Genomic DNA, 27644 nt, shown 5'->3' on the forward strand with positions numbered 1-27644 from the left:
AATGACGAACACAGCACTGCAGCTATTTCCGCCTAGTTTCCTGCAGCATTAATGCTTAGGATTCTATAATATCAACACACGATTTCCATACATCTTTTTTCATGCATTGCTCAGTAATTTAATATTGTAAACAGGCTACTTCTGTTTTCTTGTGAATTGATTTCTGTCGCCTTCCCGATGCTAATCTTAAAACACCAGGATAAGAGAATAGAATTAATTTAGAGTTTTTTCTTCTTTTTTTTTCCACCCATCAACAATGAAATATATACACAGGCTTATCATTTCCGAAGAAGGAAATGTGACTTTCTGCCGCAGTATTAGTTATGTGAGTGACATATTACAAAAATAGAGAATGCAAAACTGGCCATGTGTTAAATGCCTGGGATGGAGGTCCTTGAGCTGGGTGATAGCAGCTGGAGGCTGTTTATTCATTTATTATTTATTTTCTGTTGTGATTTGGGGGGAAAAAAAAAGAAAAAAGGAGATCTCTTTGGCAAGTCAGTACTGCATAAAGAATTATAATACTGGGGCTGTTCTAATGGCTAAAAAAGAAAACTGGAAAGGGAACAAAAAAAAAAGGAAAAATATAGCTGAATATTCTCAAACTCATAGCATACCATTGGTCGCGATTCAAGAATATTGTCCAAAATGTAAAAAATGTGACGCACATTCAGACAGACTGCAGAACAGATAGCCCGATAATTAAGTTTAAAAAAGAACTTGCATTTGGAATTTTTATTTTTTGATAAAAATCTGAAGTCCTATTGTACGCCTCCTGTATTTTCAAATCTCCTATGCATCAATTAATGTCTGTCATCTAACAGCTACAGTGACTGTTTTGAGCACCTCTGCGAAAGAGTTTCTCAGACATTAGTGCCAAAGCCAGCTGATAGTGTGTGAACACTATACAACTCACACAAAAGCAAACACAGAACCGTGATTACAGTGATCAAATCAGATGATAAATATGTTTACAGGTTCAAACTGCAGCCAGCTGGCAAAAATCCACTTTTGACTGCTAATGGCGGATTTGGTTTGGTATAGTCTATATATTCATAGGCTTTCAAAGGAAGGTGCAGATGGTGCTCTAGTGTGTGTGTGTGTGTGTGTGTGTGTGTGAGAGAGTGAGAGAGAGAGTCTGTAGTCACAGCAAATTGTCCTTTGCATTTTGTGTAGTACTTATCCACACATCTCCTGAATAGGCACTGTGCGTGATCAGGACCTTCAAGCGCAAGTTTAACATAAACCTTCCATGAGCCTTGGTTTCGGTCTGAGACGCTGCTGATCAAGTCTGACGTCCAGGAGCAATGAATCTGTACAGACCACAGACATGGCTGACAAAAGCATTTAAATATGTTGACAATGACAACATCAGAAATCGGAGCAGAGAGCCGGCAATCACATTCTGCTGACTCTCTGAAATACTGCATGGATAAGTGTCTTGTGTGTGCCTTTATTATTGTGGTCTCATATAGCAGACATCACGGGTGGAATGAGAAAAAGAAACCTAAAGACCAAATTAACTTATCCAGATATCATAATCTTAATTTCAGTTGTTTCAGTCTTGACTTTTTCTTCATATAGTACCATTGTGTTACAGTGCGTAAGACAGTATAACCATCATTCCATTGTCACAAAGGGCCATGCATCACAAGAAAAGTGATTAGTTTGTACAACTTGGTGTTGGTGTATTGACAAAAAAATCCAACGATTATGCAATAGTTTGGCATTAACAATAGTTTGTTAATGCCATCCAGTGCAACATCCTTTACTCGTGCTGGGATTGCACTTCCAATTTAAAATTTTTGTTTTTGTTTGTTTTTATCAATTTATACAACTGTTTTGGTTGACATATGAATCGGAGGAAATCGATGCTTTGCAAAGTTTTATTTAGGAAACCTTTGTGATAGTAAAAAAAAAAAAAATGTAATAAAATGAGAGGGTTGGCTGACTCATCTGTCCCTCGCTAGGCAGACTTTGGCAATCCGCAATAATGTCTAACAATTTTGCTCCCGGTGGTTTCAGAGTGAAGACACAGAAACTCTTCCTTGATTTTACTCAAAGCACGCAGATGCACACCAAGACTGATGTAAAATGTCCTTTCATCTTGTAGCACTGTCAAAGAAAACTGGTGGTAAAGACTTAAGGTTTGCAAAATTTTTTCATTTCTTGTTATCATCTAGCACATTTGCAGACTTTGAAATCTTAATCTTTCCCGGCCTTTTTTAAATGTAGTACCCAAATGTGAAACTTGGTCTTGACATCTTTATACCGAGGAGTGTGAACTTGTGATCCTTTGAGGATCTTCAGTATTTCCATAGTTGTTTATAATTTACAATGTCGCTAATGTCATTTTTTTTCTATTTATCTGGAAAACAGTGACAACGGTTTTCATCGAAAAAGAACAGTGAATGAGTAAATGGTGGTATGTCTCCAAATAATATAAGGTGAATGAGAGAGTGAATGGTTGGTTGTCTCTATATGTGGGCCTATTGGGGACAGACAACCGGTCCAGGGTGGACCCTGCCTCTCGCCCAGTGATAGCCGGGATGGCCTCCCTGCAACCCCAATGGCAGGATAAGCACTATAGATATTGAATGAATGAACCAATATGCGGTAGAGTTGGAGATTAAGCTTTTACACAATAATTGTAATCATAAGCAGTATAGAGAATGAATGAGTGAAATCAAATTTGCAGCGTAGCTGTTGTCCACACAGTGAGGCATTAAAAGATTAGGATCACCCAAATCAAATTCTTGTTATCTCACTTTCATGTGCGTCACAACAAGACACAGCATTTTGTGTACACCGAGCCGTGACAAGGTGTGTAAAGCGTGTTGGTGTTGAAGGACATTCTGTCTTTACGCAACACTAAAAGCATGTGGCTGTCCGAATGCTTTTACCTCATAACCGAAGAGTGTAAACAAAAAACAGTCGCTTGATTGTCCAGATTGTCCGTGTGTACTTAGAACCGAAGCCAATAGACGGGGAGGATGTGAGTGGGGCGGACAGCTTTTACCATTACTGTATCTAGCTTAATGCCACATCTGTCATTAATTTGGTGCTTTCATCCATTGGAACATCTTGAGTGCATCCTTTTAGTGGGAAATGAAGCTCTAACTTGACAGGTCAACCAATAGCGCACTGTGGCCATTTCAAAACCTCTGAACAGCAGAGTGACAAACAAAAGTTAATGCTACTTTGAGCAAATAAGTTTCTTTTGGCTTCTTCCTCCTGTATGTGCAACCAGCTGGACTAAACCATTTATAAAGCATTCGTAAGTTGTATCGAAAAACTAACTATCGTTGATTGGCTACAACACTGTGCTGAAAAGAGTAGTGAAACAATTCTGATGCCTTACCAATCGGCACTGCTTTTTGGATAACACTGGAACAGCAATATAATATTATACATTAACCACCCAAAAAGTTTTGACAGCTGATGTCCAGTTGGTTCACCATGTTTGTAGTTTATAGTTTTTACAATAATTATTAACTGTTGCTGAGTTACAAAGATACATTGATACATTTGAAATAAATCTAAGAGATTGAAATTCAGGACAACTGTCATAAAATAGGCAGCATCCTGGGCATCTTCTGGCATGTGATTGGCCAAGTAGAAGTTTGTTTGTTTGGTTTTTTTTTTAATGCAATACGTGTTATTCACCTGTGTCGTTTTTTGAGTTGCGATCTTCTTGTCAGATGGTAGTCTAGTTTAATAGTGGGCTTCGGACACTGTCCTGCGCATGGTATGCATTCAAAATAAAAAACTGATCAAAGCACTTGTCATCGCGACCAGAGGCTAACATCATAATCTAAAAATAAACTGAATACTCACAAAAAAAAATGCATTCACATTATACTTCTGGCCAGTGTAACCTGTCATTTTTGCTATTTTCCATTTGCATGAAATGATGTGGCATTAATTTTAGAGCAGCAGCAAGGTTATACATCAATGCTGCCTTTAAAACGAAATGTTCTGAAGGCCGTCGAAAAGCATCTCAGATGACGGCAAATAGATTTTCAATATCTTTCGAAGGTCCTTGATAAGCTCAGCACAGCTCAACTTGGGAAAGGTCCTGCATATTTACAAAAGCCGAGCAAATTAAGAAAAGAAATCATTATCACGTCGTCAAAACACAAAAGATTTAGAAAAGATGCAGAAATTTACACAACACAATTTAAGAAATATGAATGAATGAGATAAAATAACAGTTTTTGTATTTGCGGAAGAAAAGTGATGAACATGTCAAGGTCCTTTTTTTCATTTCTTGCATGTTTCATACTTTTCATGAAATTATTGTTTGTAACAATCTGTGGGGAAAAAAGGCCAGATGTGTTCATTACTATTCAGTAGCATCAGAACAACATTCCAGCCTCTTCTGATGGGAAGGGTAGAGATTCACACCTTTATCATGTTGTGTTGTCTGTCTTTATGCTGTGCTTTTATTTGCAACACATTTTCTTCATGCTGATTTATGGGTTGTAAAAATGATTGATATATTTTCTTAATTTCCTTTTTGTAAGTAACCACGTGCAATGTGCCATCATATTTATGGTTCCTTGCTGGAGAAACCATCGTAACGCAACATGTGGCTGCTGGAACAATTTCACATGCAAAATGAACACATAAATAGTTTACTGTTGATCCATAAAGCACTATGATATTGATTTTTTTTTTTTTTGTTTACAAAAGCATTTCAGAAGATTCAGCTCTTTGCTTCTAAAGCAAATTGTTCATAACTCAAAAAGAAATAGTTAAAAGTCACAATTGGATGTGCCTACAGTTGTGAGCATGATGATAATGAAATCTCACAAAATTTCGCTGGATGCAAAGGTGTTGCTGCTGAATCCCTTGAGATAAACACTCCCTGGGAAACAGGCTTGGATCAAAAAAAAACATGAAACCCAGTCACATAATGATTTAAATGTAAATCTTTGCAGCGTATTAGTCCAGACCAGGGGGCTGAACACTCTGAGATGTGATCCCAGCCATCCATAAACACTCAATTGTGGTTGAGTTGTATTGGATTGAAACTGGAGTGGTTGGATGATGGTGTGTGTGTGTGTGTGTGTGTGTGTGTGTGTGTGTGTGTGTGTGTGTGTGTGTGTGTGTGTGTGTGTGTGTCCAGGTTTGTTTATTCTCATATAATATTTATGTCTGTTTGAGTATGAAAAGCATTAGGGATAGGTATGTTTTTCTGCTCTATTACCCATTAATGCGCACTCAGCTCTATCCTGTGTAGGAACAAGCTGACTGAATATTAGCCAGGCTAGAGATCGGCATTGCGCTTGTTTTGGAGTTTTTTGCAAACATTTCTGGTGCCTTATTATTCGTTGCACTGGCGTTCTGGCACCAGATTTTCAAAAGGACTATTTGTAAAGCACAGTAATTGGCAGACGCTGTTCATTTTCTCTCTCCTCCCACTGTCCTCTGTAAATCTCTTTCACATCTTTGTTCACCTCTGTTTCTCGATTCATCCTGCTGTTTTCAGTCACTCAATAGCCGGAGGGCAGGATCACACATCCAGAAACCCAATCAGGGTGCTTATTAAACATAACACCTACTGAGCACACTCAATGAAGGAGAAGGACATTGGCTCTGAGGTCTATGTGCCAATTAGCAATATCAGATCAATCATAGCAGGTAACATGAACTCTTTCCTGCCTTCCGCTGCCGTCGCTGTTTGCCTCCTTTTCAAATCACCTTCCGTAGTTCCTACTCTTCTCGCCTGCTTTGAAAAATGTTTCACAGCTTTTTCCCCGCTGCTGTTACACACAGTCACCCGCAGCTTGTTACAAAATAAACAGGGAAATAGACAGCTGCCATCCATGTGCATGCACACACACGCACACACACACATTACACAAAGCCAGCTATTCATCAGAATTTAGCAACAGCATTAGACAGTGTGTCAGTACAGCACATTCCCCAGAACACCAGCCGGATACACAAACAACTGCACACTCCCCCTACCATGATCGTTTCCTCTCCATTTGTCATCACACACTTGGTCTTTTTAATTCACGCTAAGCTGTCTGTCATCCCATTTTTTTTTCCCCCACCTCTTTAAAAAAACTAGGCTACGCCATTCAAGGGAATTTTACAGATGAAGTCAGTGAAAGGGATAGGTCTAAAAATTATAGTTCATGTAAAGTGTGACTATATTATGAAATAAAGCTGCAATACATGTATAGACTTCAATGTATTTATGTTTGTATGTCTTTTTTCTTCCATTTTCATTATTTTCAGACAAGCTCTCTCAATTGATGCCAAATTATATGGAGCCTCATATATTTATAAACAAGCCTACAGGCAATAGCATGACTTTCTTCTTCCTCCATGCATCAAGTTCCTTCGCCGTCCCTAAAAGATTACTTGTGAATGTTTATCAGGTAAGTGTGAGTGCAATACGCAAACAGGATGTTTGCTGCAAAAAAAGGCTGACCTGACTTTGTCGAAGCACTTTTCCATTACTTTGATAAAAGCAAGATCTAGAACTATCTTGCAATGACTTGAAAGAATTGCTCAAATATAGATAAATAAACCCCTGCTTAAAAGTTGAGTTTTTCTTGTGAAGCACGACAGGCTGATAAAGCTATTGGAATACTGAAAGAAAAAGCATTCTTTGGTTTTGCTGTGCACTTATACCTTATACAGCTGAAAATGCTCAGTTCTGTGAACTATAATGGAGATTAAGCTCAGATAAAGACTTAAACTTATTTATTCTCCTCCTGAACCTTTGGCAAGGTCTTTCTCTTCCAGCCACCGCTGGAGTGACACGGGGAAAGGGACTTCTCGAGGCTTTGCCAAATGCCTATTGAGGGATAATAAAAGGTCTTTTGGTCAAGTGACGATAAGAGATGAGGAATCTGCTTACAATGACTAATTTGAAAGCCAGCAACAATGCCTGATGTACTGAAGTACACCAGCACCACCCACAGATAGCTAGTTGTAAGTACAGCTACAAGTCAATCCAGGAAAAGCGAACACAACAAAACTCAGTTGAAGTTCCAATAAGACTGCATTTACCAGGGTGATCATGCTCAGGGAACTTGACTTGACCACACGACGGCTTCGAAAGTTGCGCGCTCTGAAGCTTGACACTTATTTAAATAAACGTCCTTCTTGATCTAACATTATCACTTCATCTTTAAAATCTGCATGAGAGCTCTGTGTCTGATAAGAACTGAAGATGGAGTTGAATCATTAAACTTGTCTAAAAATCCATAGTTTCTATTAGATATTTTGTTTTTTTTTTTACTAGACTGTATTCTCACTTACATCCAGCAGGTGTTAACTCATTGAAAGAAAAGCAGCAATTTCCACCTTGAGGTGTTTAGGTCTAACAGCTGCATCCACTGCTTTTTTTTTCATTCTTTTAACTGACACTCATAATAAACCTACAGAGGCACAATACGCATATTTCAAAAGCCTTACGTGTTTGTTCTCATTTGATAGGCTGACCAGAATTAATATCAGACATCGATAACTTTGCTTCTACGGTTCACATTTTGGCAACTGTATATCATTTGGTACAGCAGGTGTCGCTTCCTCTAAAAATATTCAAAGATGACATTGAGTTTCTATATAGCAGAAACTATAATTATTACATTTGCTAGTCTTCCTCTTTCATCTGTTAATATTACACTGTCAGGAAAATGTGTGCAGTGTACAGTGTCTTGATTACTATGCAGCTCTTCAACGTCAATCACCTGCCAACTGTGGTGTACAAATGATATGGTCTGTTTTTCCCCATGCTGTGATGAAGGCCACTAGGCTGGAACATTTGGTGTTTGTTGACAAGACCTGGAATAATTCACGAGAACAGTCATCACAGTGTGAAGGGCTGTGTGTGTGTGTGTGTGTGTGTGTGTAGTTGTGCATTGGTTGCTCAACATGAAACCAATTCCTCAGCCCTGGGGAGACTTATCCTCTTAAACATCTGATATTCTGTAGTATAGTATTTATCCTGAGCTCATTTGAATTCATATCCTCTGAGCTTTTTAAACATACACATATATTTTGAAAATCATGAAATAAATAAACAGATTCATGATGGAGGTATAACAAATTCTGTAAAAGTATGACTGGCAGATGATGTCACTCGAGAAGCCGTCAAACTCAGATATAAATTAATGTCACAAGCAATCCAGTTCGGGATTTAACACTCTAGAGGCTAACTGAGCAAAGATTATTATACAGTCAGTAATATAATGGTACAGATGAACATTATGGAACATTTCCTACTCAAATGCAAATTTAAAAACACCGGAATCAAGCGGGAAAAAATCTATAAATTGCTATTCGCAAAGTTATAATGTGAAATGCATGAGAGAAAAAAAAAAAATCAATGTATGAGACTCTTGTTATTCATTTAGTTATAAAAGAAATGATTGAATGAAGACCAGAGTAGCCTAATATGGTGTCAGAATAAACGAAGACCAGAAACAAAAAGAGGTTTTAAGGGGAACTGGGCAGGATAAATTATCTATCTCTTCGTTCTCTGGGTTGAACATGGCTATTTGTAGGGTTTGCCGAGTTGCATTTTGAAAGAGTGAAACAAAGCAGATGAACAGTCCTAGCAAACCAGTTACGCCGCAATTTAAGCTTACACATACAGCTCTCATACAACTAAGAAGAGGGACACAAATGGTGACAGCCAGGGCATTTGTAGCACTTTCCAAAATACAGTTAATGGATATTCCCACTGAAAGGACAGAGGAGTGCGGTGCCATCAGGTACTTGGGGTTTATAACACGGATAGAAGAGCTTTCAGAAAGTCCTCTAGTCCTCCTTGTTGATGTTTGAGTCACCTCGGACATGTGGAAACTTGTAAGGATCGAGAGTAATGATTTTCTGAACAATAATTTGGCGAGAAACATGAAAAACCCAATAATTTATTTGACCACATGAGAAACAAATATAACCTGAGACATGATAAGGTCTGAATGCTATTTTGGCCAGAACACCAACTATAATCTTGGTGTTTAAAACATCTGGCTGGAGACTGACGTTCCACAGATCGAAGATAATATCACATGGACCGAAGACAACACCGAGGAAGGTGCAATAGGACAGAGTGCACACACACGCAGACGTCCACCCCCCACTCCACTGTGGCTGACAAAGAAAGTCCAGCATCCAACCTCAGAGCAGGCCGAGGCGATTCCCAAGCAGTCCATCCCAGACCTGGCAGAAAAGAAACCAAGACACAAGGAGAGTTAGCCTCCGCGGTCACAACAGCTTACACATTGGGGTCACAACTGATGTCAGGTTGAGAAAACTTCAATCAAAGACAACCAATGTTAATCTGTGACAGTGTCCTATTTACAACAACTGCAATATAATTTGCAACGGGTTTTCAAATGCAGTTTCCTAGACTTTAATGTAAAAATACATTTACAACCAGGGCACATTTAAGCAGCAAGAAAAAGAAAATCATTTTACTATTTGACATAATAGTTATTAAAGAGGTGAGAGTCTAGCTCTAGTATTTTTTGTTTGTTAGAAGTAGTAGTTTTTATCACTTTTAGAATATCTACTTGTCAGTTTTATGTTAATCATTTTTTCAAAAACAGTATATCTGACTATGATACAATTCATTTGTATATCCTAAGCCTCCTGGCAAAAAAAGTTGTTTGCATGTTAAGCATGGAAACATATTCTGGAAGACAGTAAGGTTGTTGGGTGGGACAGAGGGGTAACAAAAGAGTGCAATTGTGTGGAAGATAAAATACAATTTTGGAAGACTTCTGTTCTTTGACTGAAAAAACAGGGGGAAAGGGAAGCTGGGGGGAAAAGGGCAACAGGCAACAAAAAGAATTGGACAAAAGCAGGACAGGGAAATTACAGAAATTCTTACACCAGTGCAGGTGATATTGGCACTGGATAATTTTTTTAATAAAATACAATTTTTGGGTCATATTTTAGGGGGCCTAAAGAAAGATTAAGACAAGGGATTCTCATAACAAACCTTGCTTGATTCATTAAAAGAAAAAACACGTTGATTGAAATTCAAATACAAAAGGGCTCACCATAATATTTATATATCCATCTTATTTTGTATATATGTGGATAGATAGATGGATAGATGGATAGATAGATAGATAGATAGATAGATAGATCTATTTGCTACCTTTTATAATCTGTGAATGCACCTGGTTGCTAATCATCAGTAATCAGACAGGGGTTTGAAATCTAGTATTCAACTTTGTATGTATGTAACACAAAATAGTTAAGGATTATTTTCTAAATATCCCACTTCAAATACTTCCACTGAAGCAGAATCCCTTTCTATACTAAAGTTTATGTAACCCTTTAAGAGTGTTCACCGCATGCTGGTGAATCTGGTGGATTGTTAGCTAAAAATTTGAGTCACTGTCAATAACTATCCGCGCCAACATGTCAGTCAAGTTACCGTTCAAGCCAAGTCCAGCTTCTTCTGAGTTTCAGACAGTTTGTCCTGGAGACGTTTCTTCCTCCAGTCGAGAAACTTCCTCCTCATTCTGTTGGCCTGCCAACCCGCGACGAATCCGGCCGCGAAGGACACGATGACGGCCACCTGAACCGATCTGTCCGCTAGGTCTGCCATGTTCACCTCTGCCTGCCAGATGTCTGTGTATGTCCGCCCCCCGACCTCGGGTCGCGTGCGCTCCTTAGACTGGCTCAAACAGGAAGTGAATCCCACGTATTCCCGCGATACTTCAGCGTCTCTCTTCTCGCGGGTTTCAGAGTAAGAGTTGAGACGTTTTCGAAGACTATTTTAATGTTGATGTAAACCAATAGATTTATCTACTGAAAGTGACAAATAATAGTTATTTGAGCTTTTTTTTTTTCAAACCTTGCTGAAAATTATGTCAATGCATTTACATGAATTATTGCTATTTTTTTTCTTTCTGTCAAGGCATGTGTTCAAATCTTTAGAGCTTAAATAAATAAATTCACAAATATCCTGAAGATTGGTATTGTTGCATTTGTTTTTTGCACTTTGCACAGTGGATAGATAAAAGTGTAAGACTTAACATACAGAGGAAAAAAAACATAATCAATATAGAATGTGAGAATGTGTAAAAAAAATAAACCATTCAATCATATATTATCTGGTTGTTTTATTAAATGAACCACATACTGTCAGCAGTAAATCATTACTGAATTTAAAAAGAGTTATTGGAAAACATTGCAAACGGTATGAAGGTTGCATGGCCACAGTTTTGGGAATACAAGCTGGAAATGTGTTTCAAAGAAAAAACACTGATAAATAATGCTCAATACATCTTATCAGACATTTTGACAGTTTTTACAATTCAAGGCTGCTGCTTCATTATTTGACCAAAAAAAAGAAATGGAAGATTTCAAAGTTTTGAGGAGGTACCGATAACTGTCAAATATTGTCAAAAAAGTGACAGGGTTATGGATAAAGTATGAGCAAGCCATATTCCATGGACTTGCTACATATTGCATGCACTTACACCAGTGTGTCAGACTTGCAAAATTGTCTGCAAACAAAATGCGTTGTTTTAGATGACATCCCATACAATTCATGGTATACCAATGTAAAAAAATAAGTCTCTATGTCCTGTTATGTATGATCATTATCTGATATTAACCTAAGACAAACAAAAAAAGGAAATACTCCTGAGGAAAAGAATAATCATCTGCAGCTCCACATGGGCAATATCAAACAAAATCCATTGAAATCTAGGGTAAGGGATGAGATTCATACGTGTGTGCAGTTACAATGACTGTTTGGGTTATCTTTTTCCTTAACATAGGGAGTAACATTTCATTTTCACATTTATTCAGATTTCTTTTCAATTAAACTAACCCTTTAAATAATAAGGAGGCAAGGTATGATGTAGGATTTTGTTTTTTGTTTTTTTTTTCAAATGAAAGCTTCAGATATTTTTCATTCTTGTTTCCTGGTCATTGTCCTCTGATTGTTTGTAAATGATAAAAGTACTTGGTGATTTTCTTTATGCTAAATGTCCCCGTAATAAAAAAAAAATAGTTAAATAAACATTACGCATTTCCCTCATTGATGTCATTCCCAGTAATCACAATATATACATGTGCACACACATGTATTGTATGTGTACGTATGTATTCATGTAATACCCAAACCAGGCATTGGTTTCCCTTTTTATACCTGGATCCAATTTGTAGTTTACAAAAAATGAAGTCTTTGAAAAATGTGCCATGACGTGTTCAAGTCACAACTTCATTAGATTAAAATAATAAACAAATAATTATAATATAAATATGAGGTATAGCACCATAAATTATAGTAATAGGGTCCAAGGTTCAGATCCTCACCAGAGAGTTGGATCCTATCAATCATGTGCAGAAAGTCAACTTTCATTTTATGCAGTAGCTGCCAAAGCTGTGCTGTTTATAGTCTGCGGGAACCCCAGGGGGGTACTTTCGATGCAGTCGTGAAAGTACACAAACCTGATCCAATGCATCATTATCATTGCTGATAGCTGAGAACTGACGTGTTAGCGAACTTCAGTGAGATCTTTTGTTAAAGCAGATCGAGCAAGCCAAGGTTCGAAGCCCCTGAAGCAAATCATTATCGATTTTGTTTGAGCCTGTCTATGTAGTAACAAAGTTTGAGTGCTGGTCCGAGCTTCAGTCCCAGATATTTCATCATCATCTCGCATTTCAGCAGAAGCAGCGCGTCTCCATCTATCTCCTGGAATATAACATTCAAACAGAAAAATTACAAGTAATATTAAAAATACACATTGGCTAAAAGGTCAAGCACTACTACATGAAAACCTGGCAAATAGTTAGGCTACTATTCAGAGACTGGAACAATTGTTTTTATGATTATTAATGATAATCACATTCTGAAATCAGATGGATTTCATAACAAATGTAATAATTGTTATTTTTATGGCTAATTTTTCAGAAAAAAGGAAATTGAAATCAATCTTGTTACAGAAATGCTTGTTTTTTTTGTGAAAATAAACAATTTCACAACAAGCGATGACACTAGATTACTTATCTCTGTAAGTGTACAGTAGATAATGGTCAAACGTCTACTTTCTGTGATCCCCAGGTGGTTTAGTGAGCTCCCTATACTTGTAAATACTCCACATAAAGCTCCGATATAATGTCAGCCCGACTCACATGCTTTCTGAAGGCCTCAGCATGAGGTCCGAGGGCCTGGGGATCTGCATCTTTGATGAACCAGACCACCTCCTCCACTCCCCAGCTGGATGGATCTTTACCAGCGGGACGCTTGCAGTTGCCATCTACTGGGCCGTAAGCTTGGAAACAAACAGAGAAAGAGACACAGGAATATGTTGAATACCCAATTCTGACACAGCAGGCAACACTTGCAAGAAAATGTTTATTCCCAATATCATAACTTGTCCTTAGTGCCACATTAACCTCTTTCATTGTGGCAAATTGGACTTCGTGGTGTGTGTGGTGTTGTGTTGACCAGATTTGACGTGAATGATGAGGAATATTGCATCAGCAGCAGCAGGCTGTCTGCCTTCTCTATAAAGCTTTTATTCTTATTTATATCTCCTGAGTTTTTCACATATTGTCTGGTTTCACAACCAGCTGTTTTTCCCCATATTAACGCCTGTCCTTAGCACCCCCGCCCCTCAGTATAACTATCAATATTAAAATAATCACATTCTCTATTCCTTATACATATCCCATTGTCTTCTTTGCATAACATTTTAACTGGTCTCTCAATGTGTCATGGCCATTATGTCCATGATTTATGACTGATTGTATTTCTCCCTGTGTTCCCTCGTATCTTTTACTATCTTCCTGTGTTTCATGTACAAGCTGCAAAAACAAATTGCATCTGGAGGGATTCATAAAGTTCTTATTTATTGTTCTTGTGTAAAGTTCTTGTAGAATGTTAATTATCAAAGGGTTTGATTTCAATGATTACAGCCATTTGAAGAAATTTCTTGATATTTCTAGTTAACTTTGCATTTCTTAACTTGATAATAAGGATCCAGAGAGTATTTTCATTTGGTTGTTTGTTTGTTTTGTTTTGTTTTTCATTGCAATGTAACTGACTGGAAATCTGCCCAGACTGAGAAGAACTGATTGGAATTCAATAACAGCAGACCATTTTCTGAGCATCCCCATAAGAACTGTAAAGTATTAGTCAATCAAGAACAAAATGGTCTCATTAGTTTAATAAGTTAAAACACTGCTATGGGACCAGATTTGGGGCTTTTAAACAATATGATGTAGTGTTTTGGTGGTTTAAAAGCTGAAGCTGTTTTTCTAAAACTGCCTGAAAATGGGAGGCTTGCAGAGCATACACCTCTTCAAAAACCATGTCTTACAAAAGATTTTTATCCAATTTAGCATACACACATATTGCCTGCATGTCGTTTTACTGTTTGGTATTCATTCTCATTGTGTGGGCTTTACATTTCATTTCTTGATTTCGTTAAGTCTTTTGGTTATTTTCCTATATTAATCTTATCGTGAAAAGCGGTGCTCAAGTAAATGCTTATTATTTCTATTGTGATCATTATAATTATTATAATTAACATTCACAGCCTCCCTGACAGAGGATGTCATACTGCAAAGAGGTTGAAAGCCCTAAAAGAGGAAATTTCATTTTTTGATTGAAACTTGACTCGACCTGGAGAATAATAAAACCATAGAATTGTAGCATTTGTTTACTGTTAGTGTGTTTGCACCACAGGTGTGTGAGAACAACCATTAATAAACTGCAACCTCACCATTCCTGTTTCCTTCTGGGAAACTCCCTGTACTCAGCGCTTGTCTGCACAAGCCCATTGGGATCAAGCTGCTGCTGCTGCTGCTGCTGCTGCCACGGTAACTGTAGGACAGTTTTCTCGGGATCTGCGATGCCTTGACACCAAAGGCAGAGTCACTGGGGTTGACAGCGTAACGCTTGGAGTCCACAAAAGAGTCACATGGGAAGTCACCGGGCATCGATGTTTCTGCTGCAGAGGAAATGTGAAAATATTGTCCGATTTTCTTTAATATCGATACAGAAAGACCGTGAGGGTTCAGCTAGTGTCTGCTGCGGTTTAATTCTCCTTACAGAAATGAACTGATATGTGAAATTGAACAACTGATCATTGACTAGACATCCAAAGAGAACATTTTATGGCCTTAGCATGTCAAAATACTAATTTATTTACAAATTTCCCATCTCAGTGTAACAGCATGATATACACACACCTATATTTATCAGTATGCACCCACTTTACCAGCTATTCCATTCATTCATGCATTGCATTTACTAATTTCTGAACTGCAATACTATTATCTATCATCTATCTATCATTATATCATAATACAATACTAGTACATTCAGTCTACAAGATTAAATGGAATCATTCAATTTTCCAGACAGACTGTGTACACTGTAACTTCAACCATATCTGGTGATTTGCCAGAACAATAGAGTAACCGCTGATCCTTGGCCCTTCCACCTAACAACCCACTGGAGGTTATCTTCACATATTTGCTTATTCAGAGTGAGAAAGACAGGAAGCGAAAAAAAAAAGAAAAGAAACAAACAAATACACTCATATACTGTATACTAAAAACGCTGTGGCATAAGAGCGGGACGGAATACCAACACCTTGGGAAAGACTCTGAACTGAAGTGAAAGGCTAAGAATATTCCACATTTAATGCATCCAAACATCCATCACCACAGACATTAGTGTTGATTTCATTCAACATGTATAAATGTCTAATATTTGACATCTAAAAGCATTTCTCCCCACAAAGAACCAGTCTTTTGTTACTTACACAGCAAGAAAGATAAGAGTCGCTGTCAGTGCAAGATAACAAGGGGAGAAAAAAAAATTAAAAAATATCACAACAAAAGACAGGAAGGAAAGGCACTATATACCAAAGATGCAAAAATATATCACAAATGTCCCTTAGAGTACTAAAGGTCCATCATAAAAAAAGTTTCATTGGGCCAATTTCTCAATTTCCGCCATTCATTTTGAAACATGTCTATGCCGTTACATCAAAATATGTGTGTGTGTGTGTATGTGTGTGTGCATGCAAGCAAGCGGGAGAAAGAGGAAGTGCATGTCTGTATGTATGTCTTTCCTGCTACCTGTGAGGATCTGGGATGTAGCCGGGTGTGGAACAGCAGCATCTTGTGGGATGGAGCCCATCTCAGGTTCTGGTGTATTCGCAGGTGAGTTTGCCAGTGGGCATGTCACCATCCTGGGCTTCAGCTACACACACACACAAAGAAAACACACACGCACTCATGCAAGTAAGTTACCATAAGGGTAAAAGAATTGCGTTAGCTTTCCCATTTTCTCCCGGGGGATGAGATTACATCAGGAACAGGAAGAAGTAATGGGGATGTCGCGTATTCCTATTTGAAAATTGGATGGATTCGGCTGATGTAACATACACATGAAATGTATCATCTTTTGTATTTTTAAGGCAAGAATATATACCGTTTTATCATATAATTTGCATTTGCATATATATTTTTTAGATAGATAGATAGATAGATAGATAGATAGATAGATAGATAGATAGATAGATAGATAGATAGATAGATAGATAGATAGATAGATAGATAGATAGATAGATAGATACTGTTATCGTCTAATAAGGAAGTGATCTAAATCTGTTGCACTACAAATTACACTTGTTTTGATAAATGTATTTAAAAGATTCAATGAAGCGATAATCCAGGGTAATTATCAAAACTGTGTAAATTAGTTATTTTAGGAAATGCTTTTTCCCATGAAATAATTGGGAGACTGACCTTGACACCTGGTTTTCTGCCTCTCCTTTTGGGGATCTTGAGTGGTGACAAAGTTTCAGTGTAATCCTGAAACTTAAACTTCCGTATCGGAGGGCGTCCTCTCTTCCTGCCAGGTAGCTTTCCCGTGGGTCCTGCCGTGAACTGGGGGCCAAGAACCGGCGTCTGCATCTCGGAGGCGACAGACGGGGTACTCATCAGATCTGAGAGAGACGGAGACATTTTGATTACAGACAAAACAGGAAGTGGAAGTTTCAAACTGCCCCACCTAAATGAAATGGAAAATAACATGTGAGAGACAACCCCCAAACACCCCTTCCCCCCTCCACATGCATTTATTCAAACACATAAAAAACTATAGGAAATACTGGAAACAAAAGCCGCATGATGCTTTGTACTTTACAACACCCTCCCCCCTCATCTCCTGCAGCAAAGATTGCAATAAATATCATTAGAGCACGGAGAGAGACACAAAGACTCATATGCACACACACATTCGACTCGCACAGAGGAAGTGAGAGCAGAGCCAATTTACCCAAAACACCCACGCAGTTAAGCAATCAATCAGGTGAGCGTTCACACACAAAAACACACAAACACAGGCAGCGCTTTCCGGTTCTGTTGATATCATTCATCCAGTTTGCCACGACTCTACACGGCTCTCTAAGATAAAACCTCCAACATCTAATTTAGGCAACACAGTCTATTACTTGACATGGCCATTCCATCAAAAGTTAATTCAATCTGCACTAAAAAACTGTGCTGTATAAACGTCTGACTCCTAAACCTGTTAGTTAAAGCCATACTTTATAGGGCTGTTCAATATATCCATTTTATTAAGTAGCAAAAAATGTGGTCTGTATACAGTTCACTCCTTCAAAGTTAATTCACTGCCATAAATTCAAATAAATCGTTTTGGCAAAACAGAGCAAAAAAATCCAAATTGGAAAAAGTTATGCTAAAATCTTCAAGAAATAATCTAAAATATGCACAAATCAGCACCAGCTGAGAATCTCATTAAAGTCAGCAGAACATTACCTGTATCTGCAAAGATATCTATTGGAACAATGAACCAATTTTAAATGTGTATTATAATGAAATTAGAAAAGCTAAGATAGTTTCAGACACTCAATGACAAATAAAAGTGGAGTAAAAACTCCCCCAAAAGTGTGTTTTCTTTTCTTTTTCTCCCCTTTACGCCCAACAACTGATGAAGAGCAACAAATTTTCTGTAATAAGAAACTACCGCAGAAAAGTCGAACCCGCGCAGAGAGACGACATAAATATTCATTCCACCTCCTTGCTCTTAAGTAAAAGCTTCAAAAACAATGTTCTTAGCATTGCCTACCGAACACCCGGTCGTCTGGTAATTGCTGTCTGCGTGACGCCTCCCACCCTCTTCCTCCACCCCTCCCTCCGGATCGGCTCCCCCAGTATTCCGGTAAAAGGCCTACTGGCTGTCTCTCCGGCCGTCTGTCTGCACTGTCAAGACAGCAGCCGCTGAGTGTGTCTCGATCCCCGGCCACCTCTCTCTCTGAAACAACCCTGATCTTTCCTCCTCCGTTTTTCTCTTCAGCACTAACTCACTCCCTCTGTGCCGTCCCCCCCCCCCCAGGTTGCCATAGCAACAGGCCTCTAACATCCCGTGGATGTTAGAGGCGAGCCGACAAGCCGACAGATGTGCTGCTGTGCTCAAAGTGATGTGTGTGTGTGTGTGTGTTTGTGTGTGTGTGTGTGTGTGTGGAAGGGGGACTGTAATGTAATTACAGTTGCCACAGCTTGGGGTTTCTTTCTTTTCTTTCTTCAAAAGGGGCTCGGAGCGTGCGACTTGGGATTCAAACTGTGCAGCATTGAATTGTGACACGCGCCAAGGTTAGAAATCATAATCTTGATTTAAATATTAAACGGAATTTCTACATGGACAAAAAAGCTTCATCAAAGGCAGAGATAAATGGGACAAAAAAACAAATCAAATTCCACTTTTTCAGTCATTTCTCAATTACTTTCTTATTTTTTCAATTAATTTCTTAAGAAGTGTCAGATTCTTGTTCATTTTCTCAGGAAGCAAAAAATGAGAGAAAAAATGTTTTATTAGTTATATCACAACTAGCAAAGATAAAATATGATTTACATATTTTTTTTAATTATTATATATTGCATACATATTATTGTTATTTATACAAATGACTTGAGTGTGTCTTAATGTGGACACTCAAGTTGGATGTCACTTGATTTGCTCCAAAAAAATGACATTGCGCTATTGTTAATCTTGATACTATCATTTATATCAGTTTATAATTTTTCTTATTTACTTTGAGTTGCAATGCATCATCTGTAATCTAATTATTATCAAAATTCCACAAACATTGGTTGAGGACAATATCATTATTACTACCACATTGTTTCTGATTCTGATCAACTGTTAGACAATATTTCAGTTCTCAGCCCTACAAGTAACAGTCAAAATAAAACATCATTTTCTCAGAAACATAAAATTGATATTTCTGTTTAATGAAAATCTTAATGCTGTTTGACTAAGATTTTCCAAATCAGTCTTTTATTTCAATTTTCAATAAAAAGTAAATAAATAAATAAATAAAGTCAGATGTGAAAAACCATAGTGTTGCTAAAAAGATTTTTGGCCCCCATGAATGAATGAATGAATATCTTTATTCTGTCCTTACAGTGGCATCATTCAGAGTGGAAAAATAATACAGCTCTAAAAAATAAAACTATAAAAAATTAGAGGAGAAAAAAAAAATGTAAAGCTCAACCGTCAGAGATATCTTTTAGGCAAAGCTTTGAGTCAGACTTATTTTTGCCTTGGTCCCTATTCATGTACGGAACAACTGTTTGGGATTTAATAAGTGACAAAATTTGGAGGAAAGAAAAATTAGCACAAAGAGAAGGTTGTGGAGCAGACATGAAAATCCCTGAAATCTTGATTCTCCGTTATGGGTTACAAGTGTATCTTACAGTTTAAGCTTTGCCCCCTTCAACTCCATGTATCGATTAGTCACACTCGGGTCGCGGGGCTGGTTCCCATTTGCAATCAAAGAAACCGCATTGCTGGGTGGGATTTAAGGTTCAATCAAAATCACGTTAACCTTTCAACAGTGGGATCAAAACACCGGCGTGCCCTTGCTCAGAAGTACAGCCGCCTTCCTGCATGTCAAGAGATTTGTCCTGACTCGTCTCTTCAGGAGCCTTTTTAATTCTGGATGTGACAGGCAGGACAAAAGGTGATGCGTTACTTCCACGAAATCAGGCAAAGTTATTTAAAACGGGACAATAAACAGGGCAATATAGCTACAATACCTTGATTGCTGTATGTTCACATACTTGTTTTTTTTTATGCATGATGATATTCTGTGTGTGCATGTGTGTGTGTAAAAAAAAAAAACCAACACATATATCTTGAAAGTAATTACAACGAGAGATCAATCCTGATGTCTCTTCTCAATCGGTCCTGTTCAATTTACAAGCGCATCACATTACTGCTCCAGACTTAATGAGAGAAGAGATAAGCATCTTTTTATTTTAAAAGAGAAATCACCGGCTGTCTTTAGCACTGAGTAAACACTGGTTTTGCAGGCAAGGCAAAGGTTTGCATCATTCCACCGGATCCAGAAGCGATGGTTTGGGACCACAGTCGAATATGTTTATGGGTAATTAGTAGTAACTAATAGTGACTACTAGATTGCCTAAGTAGTCAGTCCTTTTACTTTTTTGAAGGGATGGCATTTCTGTATGGAAGTCCGATGTTAAAAGAGAAGCGTTTGATAGCTGTTAGAGCCTGCTGTTACGGCAAAGGCAGCGCGGCAATGATCAGCAACGATTAGCATAACTTAATCAGTGGCTTCAGGGGATGAAGATTTATATCTGCTTTCACATCAGCAGTGGTAACTGAAACGAAGTGAGTCATCGAAACACCCCCGACAAAGTGCTCACCTGAACACATATCTCAATGCATGTGTGCACACCCACAAATGCGTGCACTGAATTGAATTTTCACCAAAAACAATATGCTTTGCACTGAGATTAGTGTGTGTGTGTGTGTGTGTGTGTGTGTGTGTGTGTGTGTGTGTGTGTGTGTGTGTGTGTGCAGGCATGCGTGTCTGGGTGCTGTGAATCAATGTAGCAAGGTAACAAACCAACTGAATTTATTTACAGCTCAGGCAGGGCATCACCATGGTAACAGACAGTGAAATCGGATCCCGGGCCAGAGTCATGCGATATGGTGGGAATAAATAAATGGATAAACAACAACGTGCACACACACACGGTCACATCTACATAGTCAGAAGAATATGACCACAGACAAACTGCCCCTGCTTATCTCCTTTGAGCTCATTCAAAGCACAGTATAATGCAGAGGCGAGGGATGAGTCCTCACCAGCAGAGGGTCAGGGGGTAGATTTGATAAGTGACAGTCAGGAATACATTCAATACTGAGGCCATATAATAGCATTTTCAGAGTATATCTATGGAAGGTATTTCACTAAATTATTCTCATCTTACTCTACTCATAAATTCCTATTCATTTCATGGGGGACACGCTTTACTGCATTTATCTGCCTGGTGCTTTTTCTTTTTTTTTTTTTTTTGCACAAAAATTCAATAATGGCATATAGAAAACATTTTTGAAATGAGACTACAAACTGTACAGGTTTCCCATGCAGCCTGTTCACTTCATTCATCATGCAAACATGAAAAACATTAGCACACACATTTGATCAGATGATCTTTTGACACTTGGTGCCTAAAAACAACAACTGTGGCCCGTGTGGTTTAAACAATGTATGTTTATATGTATGTATGTATGTATGTATGTATGTATATACGTACATGTGTATTTATTTATTTTGCAATTGTTGCCCCAGACTCTTTCATGCTTTATCATGTTTTATCTGTCTTCCTATTAAGTTATGGCTCCCCTGCCTTTGCCTTTTCCTATCTGTTGAGCTGTAAAGAGCTTTAATTTAACCTTAGGGATATTTCCAAAAATCTCTGACTTTGGACTAAAAATAAATCCTTTTTTTTTTCTTTTTTTTTTTTTTTACTTTTCCTTGACATTTTCAATTATGCTTTCTGAAAATGTAAATCAAAATAACAGGGGAGTGAAGCAGAAAAAGAAATCAGGCAGAATGTTTCATTGAGTTTTCTGACCCATTGGTCACTCTTATTTTCATGAAAATCAGTTATTTTTATACAATGATATAATGAGTAATAACATAATGATGGGGAAGTTTTTTAAGCATTTCTGCATGATGCATACACACAGAAAGCCCTTCTAAAATGTAACAATCAGTCAAATTCTAGCAGGTGCAGATTTGAGATCTATTTAAATCAGTCTTACCCCGAGGACAGGAATCAGACCCCCGATTCTTCAGTGTCTGCCCAACCAGTTGGGTCTCTGTCTCCAAGTCCACCAGGTGCCAGCAGTCACGCCCTTGGTTGTCACGGCGATCCAGACGCAAACGCAGGCGCACGCCCTTGCTGAGGACACCAGGTATCGGTAACCAGGCTACATGAGGGGTCTTGGTTGCGTCATGCTGTGAGTCAGGGTTGAAATCCCGGCCTCCTCGCAGTCTCATTCCCACACTGCCCAACAGGGAAGGATGGGCTGCATTACACTCAATCCACAAAAAAAAAAAAATTACATTAAAATTGAAAATACACTGAAATATACATTTATCTGCACCTTAAAAAACAGTTTGTACTTGTGATTCATACTAAGCCTTATTTGCTCATGATCCAGTGCTCAACCACAATTCTGTGGGTAAATATTAATCACATTCTCGTCAAATTAATTTCAGAGCTTTCAACCCTCACAGGGAATTAAGTGTGGAAATTACAAAAAAAAGAAAGAAAAAAAAAGCTGTCAGAGTGAAGGAAGATAGGAGCCGTTTTAAAGCAGGGAATAGATTCATGTACACCGCCGCATAATTACTTCAGTGTGCTAGGGGTCAAAGAAATAATCTGGAGGCTAATAAGACAATGTGCCTCTGCCAACGCGTGAGGGGAAGAGGAAAGTGTGTCGTTTGTGATGTAAAATTAAAGTGAGAGAAAAAATTGGCCTCCGGTACGATAAGGGAAGACAAGCGGTTTCGATTTATATTTCTAATTATTAGTCCCTTCGGTAATTGCCACTAATTGCACCCCCATCATTATTTACCAGCATTAGATGGAGAGCAGGGCTTCCTCTCCTTCTTCTTCTGTTTTTTTTTCCTTTCGACTGCTGCATTCAGAGGTCGCCACAGTGAATCGACCTCCTCCGTCTGACAACATTCTCTGTATCCACTTCTCTCACATCAACTAACTTCAATTCCTCCTTCACTCTATCCATAAATCTTCTCTTTGGTCTTCCTCCTGCCTGACAATTCCAACCACAGCATACTTCTACCAATATATTCACTATACCTCCTCTGAAAATGACCAAACCATCTCTGTCTGGCTTCTCCGACCATGTCAGCCGTCGCTCCTCCGCATAGAGAGGAGTCAGACCAGGTGGTTCGGGCAGGATGGTGCAGAAGGGCAGGATGAGCGGTAGAAGACAAATGGATGTGGCTGTATTTTATTGCAGAACTGCTGGAAGTTCGTTGTCTATTTTTGCGGAAACAAATTTGATAATTTGTCAAATTTTAATAAATACACACACACACGTTCATGATGCATTGGCCCATACAATATGCCACAATATTTCTATATCCCAAGCTGGATGGTCAAAGTGGACCACAGAACTTCCCTTCAGAGGTCGCCACAGCGAATCAACCTTCTCCATCTAAACCAGACATGGGCATTTTACGGCCCGTGGGCTGCCAAACTATTTTCTTTGAATATTTTAAAAAGTATTTTCAATCAATATTAAATTTAGAATCTCCTTATTTTTTCCTTTTGTTTAATTTTGTATTGATGATTACATACAAATAATGTCGGCACATTTATATGATCATTAATTATTTCAAAGTTGAAATAAAATACCAAAAAATTAAATATTTAAATTTGATTTTTTTTTTTTTATTTCCTTCAATTTACATGATGCTTAGTGTGCCCGCACATAAAACTTAAATACAAAATGTGGCCCGCCAGCTAAAATAATTGCCAGACCCTGGATCTAACCCTATTCTCTGTATCCTCCTCACTCACACCAACTACTTTCATATCTTCTCTCACTACATCCATGAATCTTCTCCTTGGTCTTCCTCTAGACCTCCTGCTTGGCAGCTCCAATTCCAGGATCCGTCGACCACTATCACTATCCCTCCTATGTACATGATCACACCATCTCAGTCTGGCTCCTCTGACCTTCTCTCCAAAACATCTTACATGTGCTGTCCATCCTCGTCACTCCCAAAGAGAACCTCAACATCTTCATCTCTGCTGCCTCCAGCTGTGCTTCCTGCCTTTTCCTCATTACCATTGTCTCCAAACCATAAATACAACATTGTTGGTCTGACCACTGTCTTTAGCAGTGAGGTGTGGTGAGGTTCATGGCTGGTGAGGCACTGACTTCAACGAGGCAGGGGACCTTTGTGGTTCACTTAGTGACTCTTCACAACTGTTTTACGATCGCTCAGCACAAAAAACTAGTAACACACATGTAGTTGTTGACAAAAAAACACTTTGCATTGGAAATGCAGTTTAGATAGCAAAAGCGTTTCAACATTTTTATAGCGACATACAGAGAGACAGCAATACGGTCTTTGTGCAGAGCATGCCAGCAGTCAGTTGTCATTGCACAATCTACATTGAGGCTCAACAGTCTGCAGCCTCACCGCACATCTCTTGTTAGTCTTTGAACAGTAAATGTGAAAATGCAGTGATTTTGAATTACAAAAAATCTAAAACAGGTGAAGTTAAATGAAAAATACCTTTCTAGTGCAAATCATTGATAAATATAACCATTTGATTATTTTTTTCATTTTACATTTTTTTCTTTCCAACTTTGGTAAGTGAGGCACAGCCTCTCCTGCCTCGTCTGACTCCACGTCACTGGTCTTGTGCACTTTTCCTTTCATTCTTGCTGCTACTCTTTCATCACACATTACCTCTGACACTTTTCTCCAACCCTCCCAACCTGCTTGAAAACACTTTTACCTTTTTCCCCACTCTGTCGTCACAGCCAGTGGCTCAATCACGCCACACCTTTGCACGCATGACTTTTCCACTTCACTAGATTTGCTCAGGACTAATCTAGATCTGAAGAATAATAAAAAAAAAAATCAATTTTTTTTTTTTTTTTTGCTCTCGTGCGTGTACGTACACATGTTACATCATTGACATTATGCACATCAATGCCAAATCTGTGGAGCCTCTTGAGATGCTTCGGTTGAAGTGATCAGAAGTTGATGTCAGCAAAAAAAGGGATGTTCAGTGGATGTCAGTCACTTCTTTACCAACAGTCGTGAACTGGCTTGAAATCCACGCGAAATTCGTGTAAAATAGAAAAATGATGTCTTACAGCGGTGGCTCCTGGATGTCCGGGGCCGCCTGTCTGTCACCTGTCTCCCGGCGGAGGCTGCAGCCTTTCGGCTGGAGTTTGCGGTCAAAACTCTTGGGGGATTATTATGCAAATATTTTCTTATTAAATCTAAAAAAAAAAAAAAAAAAAAAACATCGTCCGCGCCACGTAGCTCTACCTGTCTGCGATGGGGGTGAGGTAACGGAGGCGATCCATCCCGGAGCGGAGACGCGAATCAGCGGCGTCTCGGCGTGGATCCGCCTGGGTTCCGCCCCTGTGAATGCGGCAGGGGGAAGGAGCGGCGGGCGGCGGGCGGCGGCCGGTGCGGAGCCTGCCGGCCGCCGCTTCCACCTGGACCGCTCGGATCCTGGAGATGTGACATCCTCGGAAATATAAAATCGAAGATCAGTGGTATTTTAATGCGAATATTTTTTTATATATATTAAAAGTATTTTTTTTATATATTTGTTTTGAAGTTGCTTTGAAAGAAGGGAACAAATAAGATAGCACCAGCAAGTGTCAGAGATGGGGTGCTGCTTATTTGTGATTTAATTCACCTATTCATAATTCATTTAGGCGTGTAATCCGCAATGGACAGGAATAATCCGAGAAGGAAACTCTAGAAAAAATAAATAAATATATAAAAATAGACCTGTAGACTGTGAATTCCTCCTGTTACCAGCCCAATTTAAAATGTGCATAATGTGAAATCCAAGAAAATATATTGCCTGGAAACCAAGAAAACATACTAACTTTGGGGAAATAAGATGCAACACCTCAACATTTCCTCTTAGGTGTACCTTGAACAAAATGAAATAATAATAATAAATGGACTAATCTGGCATTGGATCTTTCCCATCAAACAACATAGTTCAAGAACCCCATGTACTGTCCGTAGTATATACAGTGTATATGCGCTACAGAAACACAAACTAATTTAAAACTTTTTTTATTTGAAATGATTTTAAATACAAATAATATATTTTTTAATTCCATTTACAATGACAGTTCCTTTGTAAACAAATGTGGCAGATAGTCATTGGGTAGTTTGTCCAAACTGAGGCGGCCTGCTGGCCAATTGCCTGGAAGAGGTCTGTCGTGGGAGAGATGGTTTAGTATTTAACCTCACTGCAGTTTGTTTTTTTTTTTCCTTTTTTTTTGTACTGTTTTTCCACACAGCATAAATCACTGACGCTACATTCTATTGCAGAGCGATATATACTCAAGAGTACAAGATTACCTGTTAGCATACACCTGCTTTGACATTATGTGAGAGAGTGCACGCAAGTGAGCTTGTACGTGGGCATGAGTGAGAATGTGGTGTGAGGAGAGCATGCCCACCTAAAACCGAACCTTGTTCTCTCCCACACAGATGTTACACACTCGCATATAAACAGTTAACTTGAGTGTGTGAATAGTATGATGCGAGAATATTTGTTTCAAAAAAAAAAAAAAAATTTAAAGACATGTCAAAGACATAGTGTCAGCCCAAAAAAACGTACATGGAAGCTCTAATTTCCTTTATTCCCCCCAGCACGTAAATTGTAAATTCAATGGTTAGAATGTACTAAAACACAATTAGGCATAATGTGTTACATTTATTATAACTACAGTTTAACCGAAAAAAAAAAGAACTCATTTTTAAAGAGGTTCTTATGGTTGGGCAGATCTCTTCGGTATTCATAGGACAGAATAAATACAGGAGGGAAAAAAAAACTGAGAGGAACCTTTCATTTTGAATGGCAGTCAGAATTAGAAAAATAAGCTTGCTTTGCTCAGAAGACTAAAGAGTAAAGGTGCTGGACAGAATTTTAAGTCATTCACTCAAAATTACTCTCACCATATTGTTGTTCAAAGACAGTTTCACAATTTCTGTGTGAGTCTGTGAACTTAAACACTAATCACTTTAACACTGGCTCACTGGGCTAAAACCATCAACCACCAATCAGTCACACTCCACATTTGACTGATCCCTACCTAGGCAGAAAACTGCTTTTTTTTTTTTTTTTTTAGAGGCTTTGTCCTGGCAGGATCAGTGATATGTATCCCGAGACCGAGTTATAGGTTACTATTAAAGAGACCAAACCTTAAGTGAAACAAAAGAAAAAAAAAAAAAATTTTTTTACAAATAAAACACCTATTTTCAGTTTTCCCCCCCAAATCACTGGTGCATAGCACCGAAGGACTATTATATTGTGGTATTTCAGTTGTATTCATAAGGCCTTTTTTGGACAATGAGTAGAGATTGGAATGTGCTACAGCTCTTATAAATGGATGAAAAGGAACTTTTTTTAAAAAAAATCATGTACATATTCTTTATATATATACTGTATATAAGTATTTGAGCCCCTTGAAGACTGAAAAACTCACAACCTTGTTGGAGAATATGGAAAAAAAAAAAAAGAATAATCATGCA

At 38.4% G+C, this 27644-nt stretch overlaps 2 protein-coding genes across 2 annotated transcripts; both read right to left on the minus strand.

Moving 5' to 3' along the window:
* Window positions 1-8884: 8884 nt before the first annotated feature.
* On the minus strand, window positions 8885-10663 carry lnc.lemp (lncRNA encoded micropeptide). The gene is made up of 2 exons (XM_086167086.1): window positions 10421-10663; window positions 8885-9192 (listed from the first exon to the last, which is right to left on the minus strand). The coding sequence occupies exon 1, from the start codon at window positions 10592-10594 to the stop codon at window positions 10424-10426; it is 171 nt and encodes a 56-aa protein (XP_086023212.1). The 5' UTR covers window positions 10595-10663; the 3' UTR covers window positions 8885-9192; window positions 10421-10423.
* A 433-nt stretch (window positions 10664-11096) lies between these two features.
* On the minus strand, window positions 11097-25494 carry scml4 (Scm polycomb group protein like 4). Its single transcript, XM_086166914.1, has 7 exons — window positions 25407-25494; window positions 22124-22400; window positions 16768-16967; window positions 16096-16219; window positions 14730-14957; window positions 13135-13274; window positions 11097-12694 (listed from the first exon to the last, which is right to left on the minus strand). Exons 2-7 carry the CDS (start codon window positions 22359-22361, stop codon window positions 12572-12574), a joined length of 1053 nt encoding a protein of 350 aa, XP_086023040.1. The 5' UTR covers window positions 22362-22400; window positions 25407-25494; the 3' UTR covers window positions 11097-12571.
* Between the last annotated feature and the right edge of the window lie 2150 nt (window positions 25495-27644).

Source organism: Fistularia commersonii, chromosome 20 (assembly GCF_037954325.1).
Source record: "Fistularia commersonii isolate RoL2024-O1a breed Wild chromosome 20, RoL_Fcom_v1.0, whole genome shotgun sequence".
NCBI lineage: Eukaryota > Metazoa > Chordata > Actinopteri > Syngnathiformes > Fistulariidae > Fistularia > Fistularia commersonii.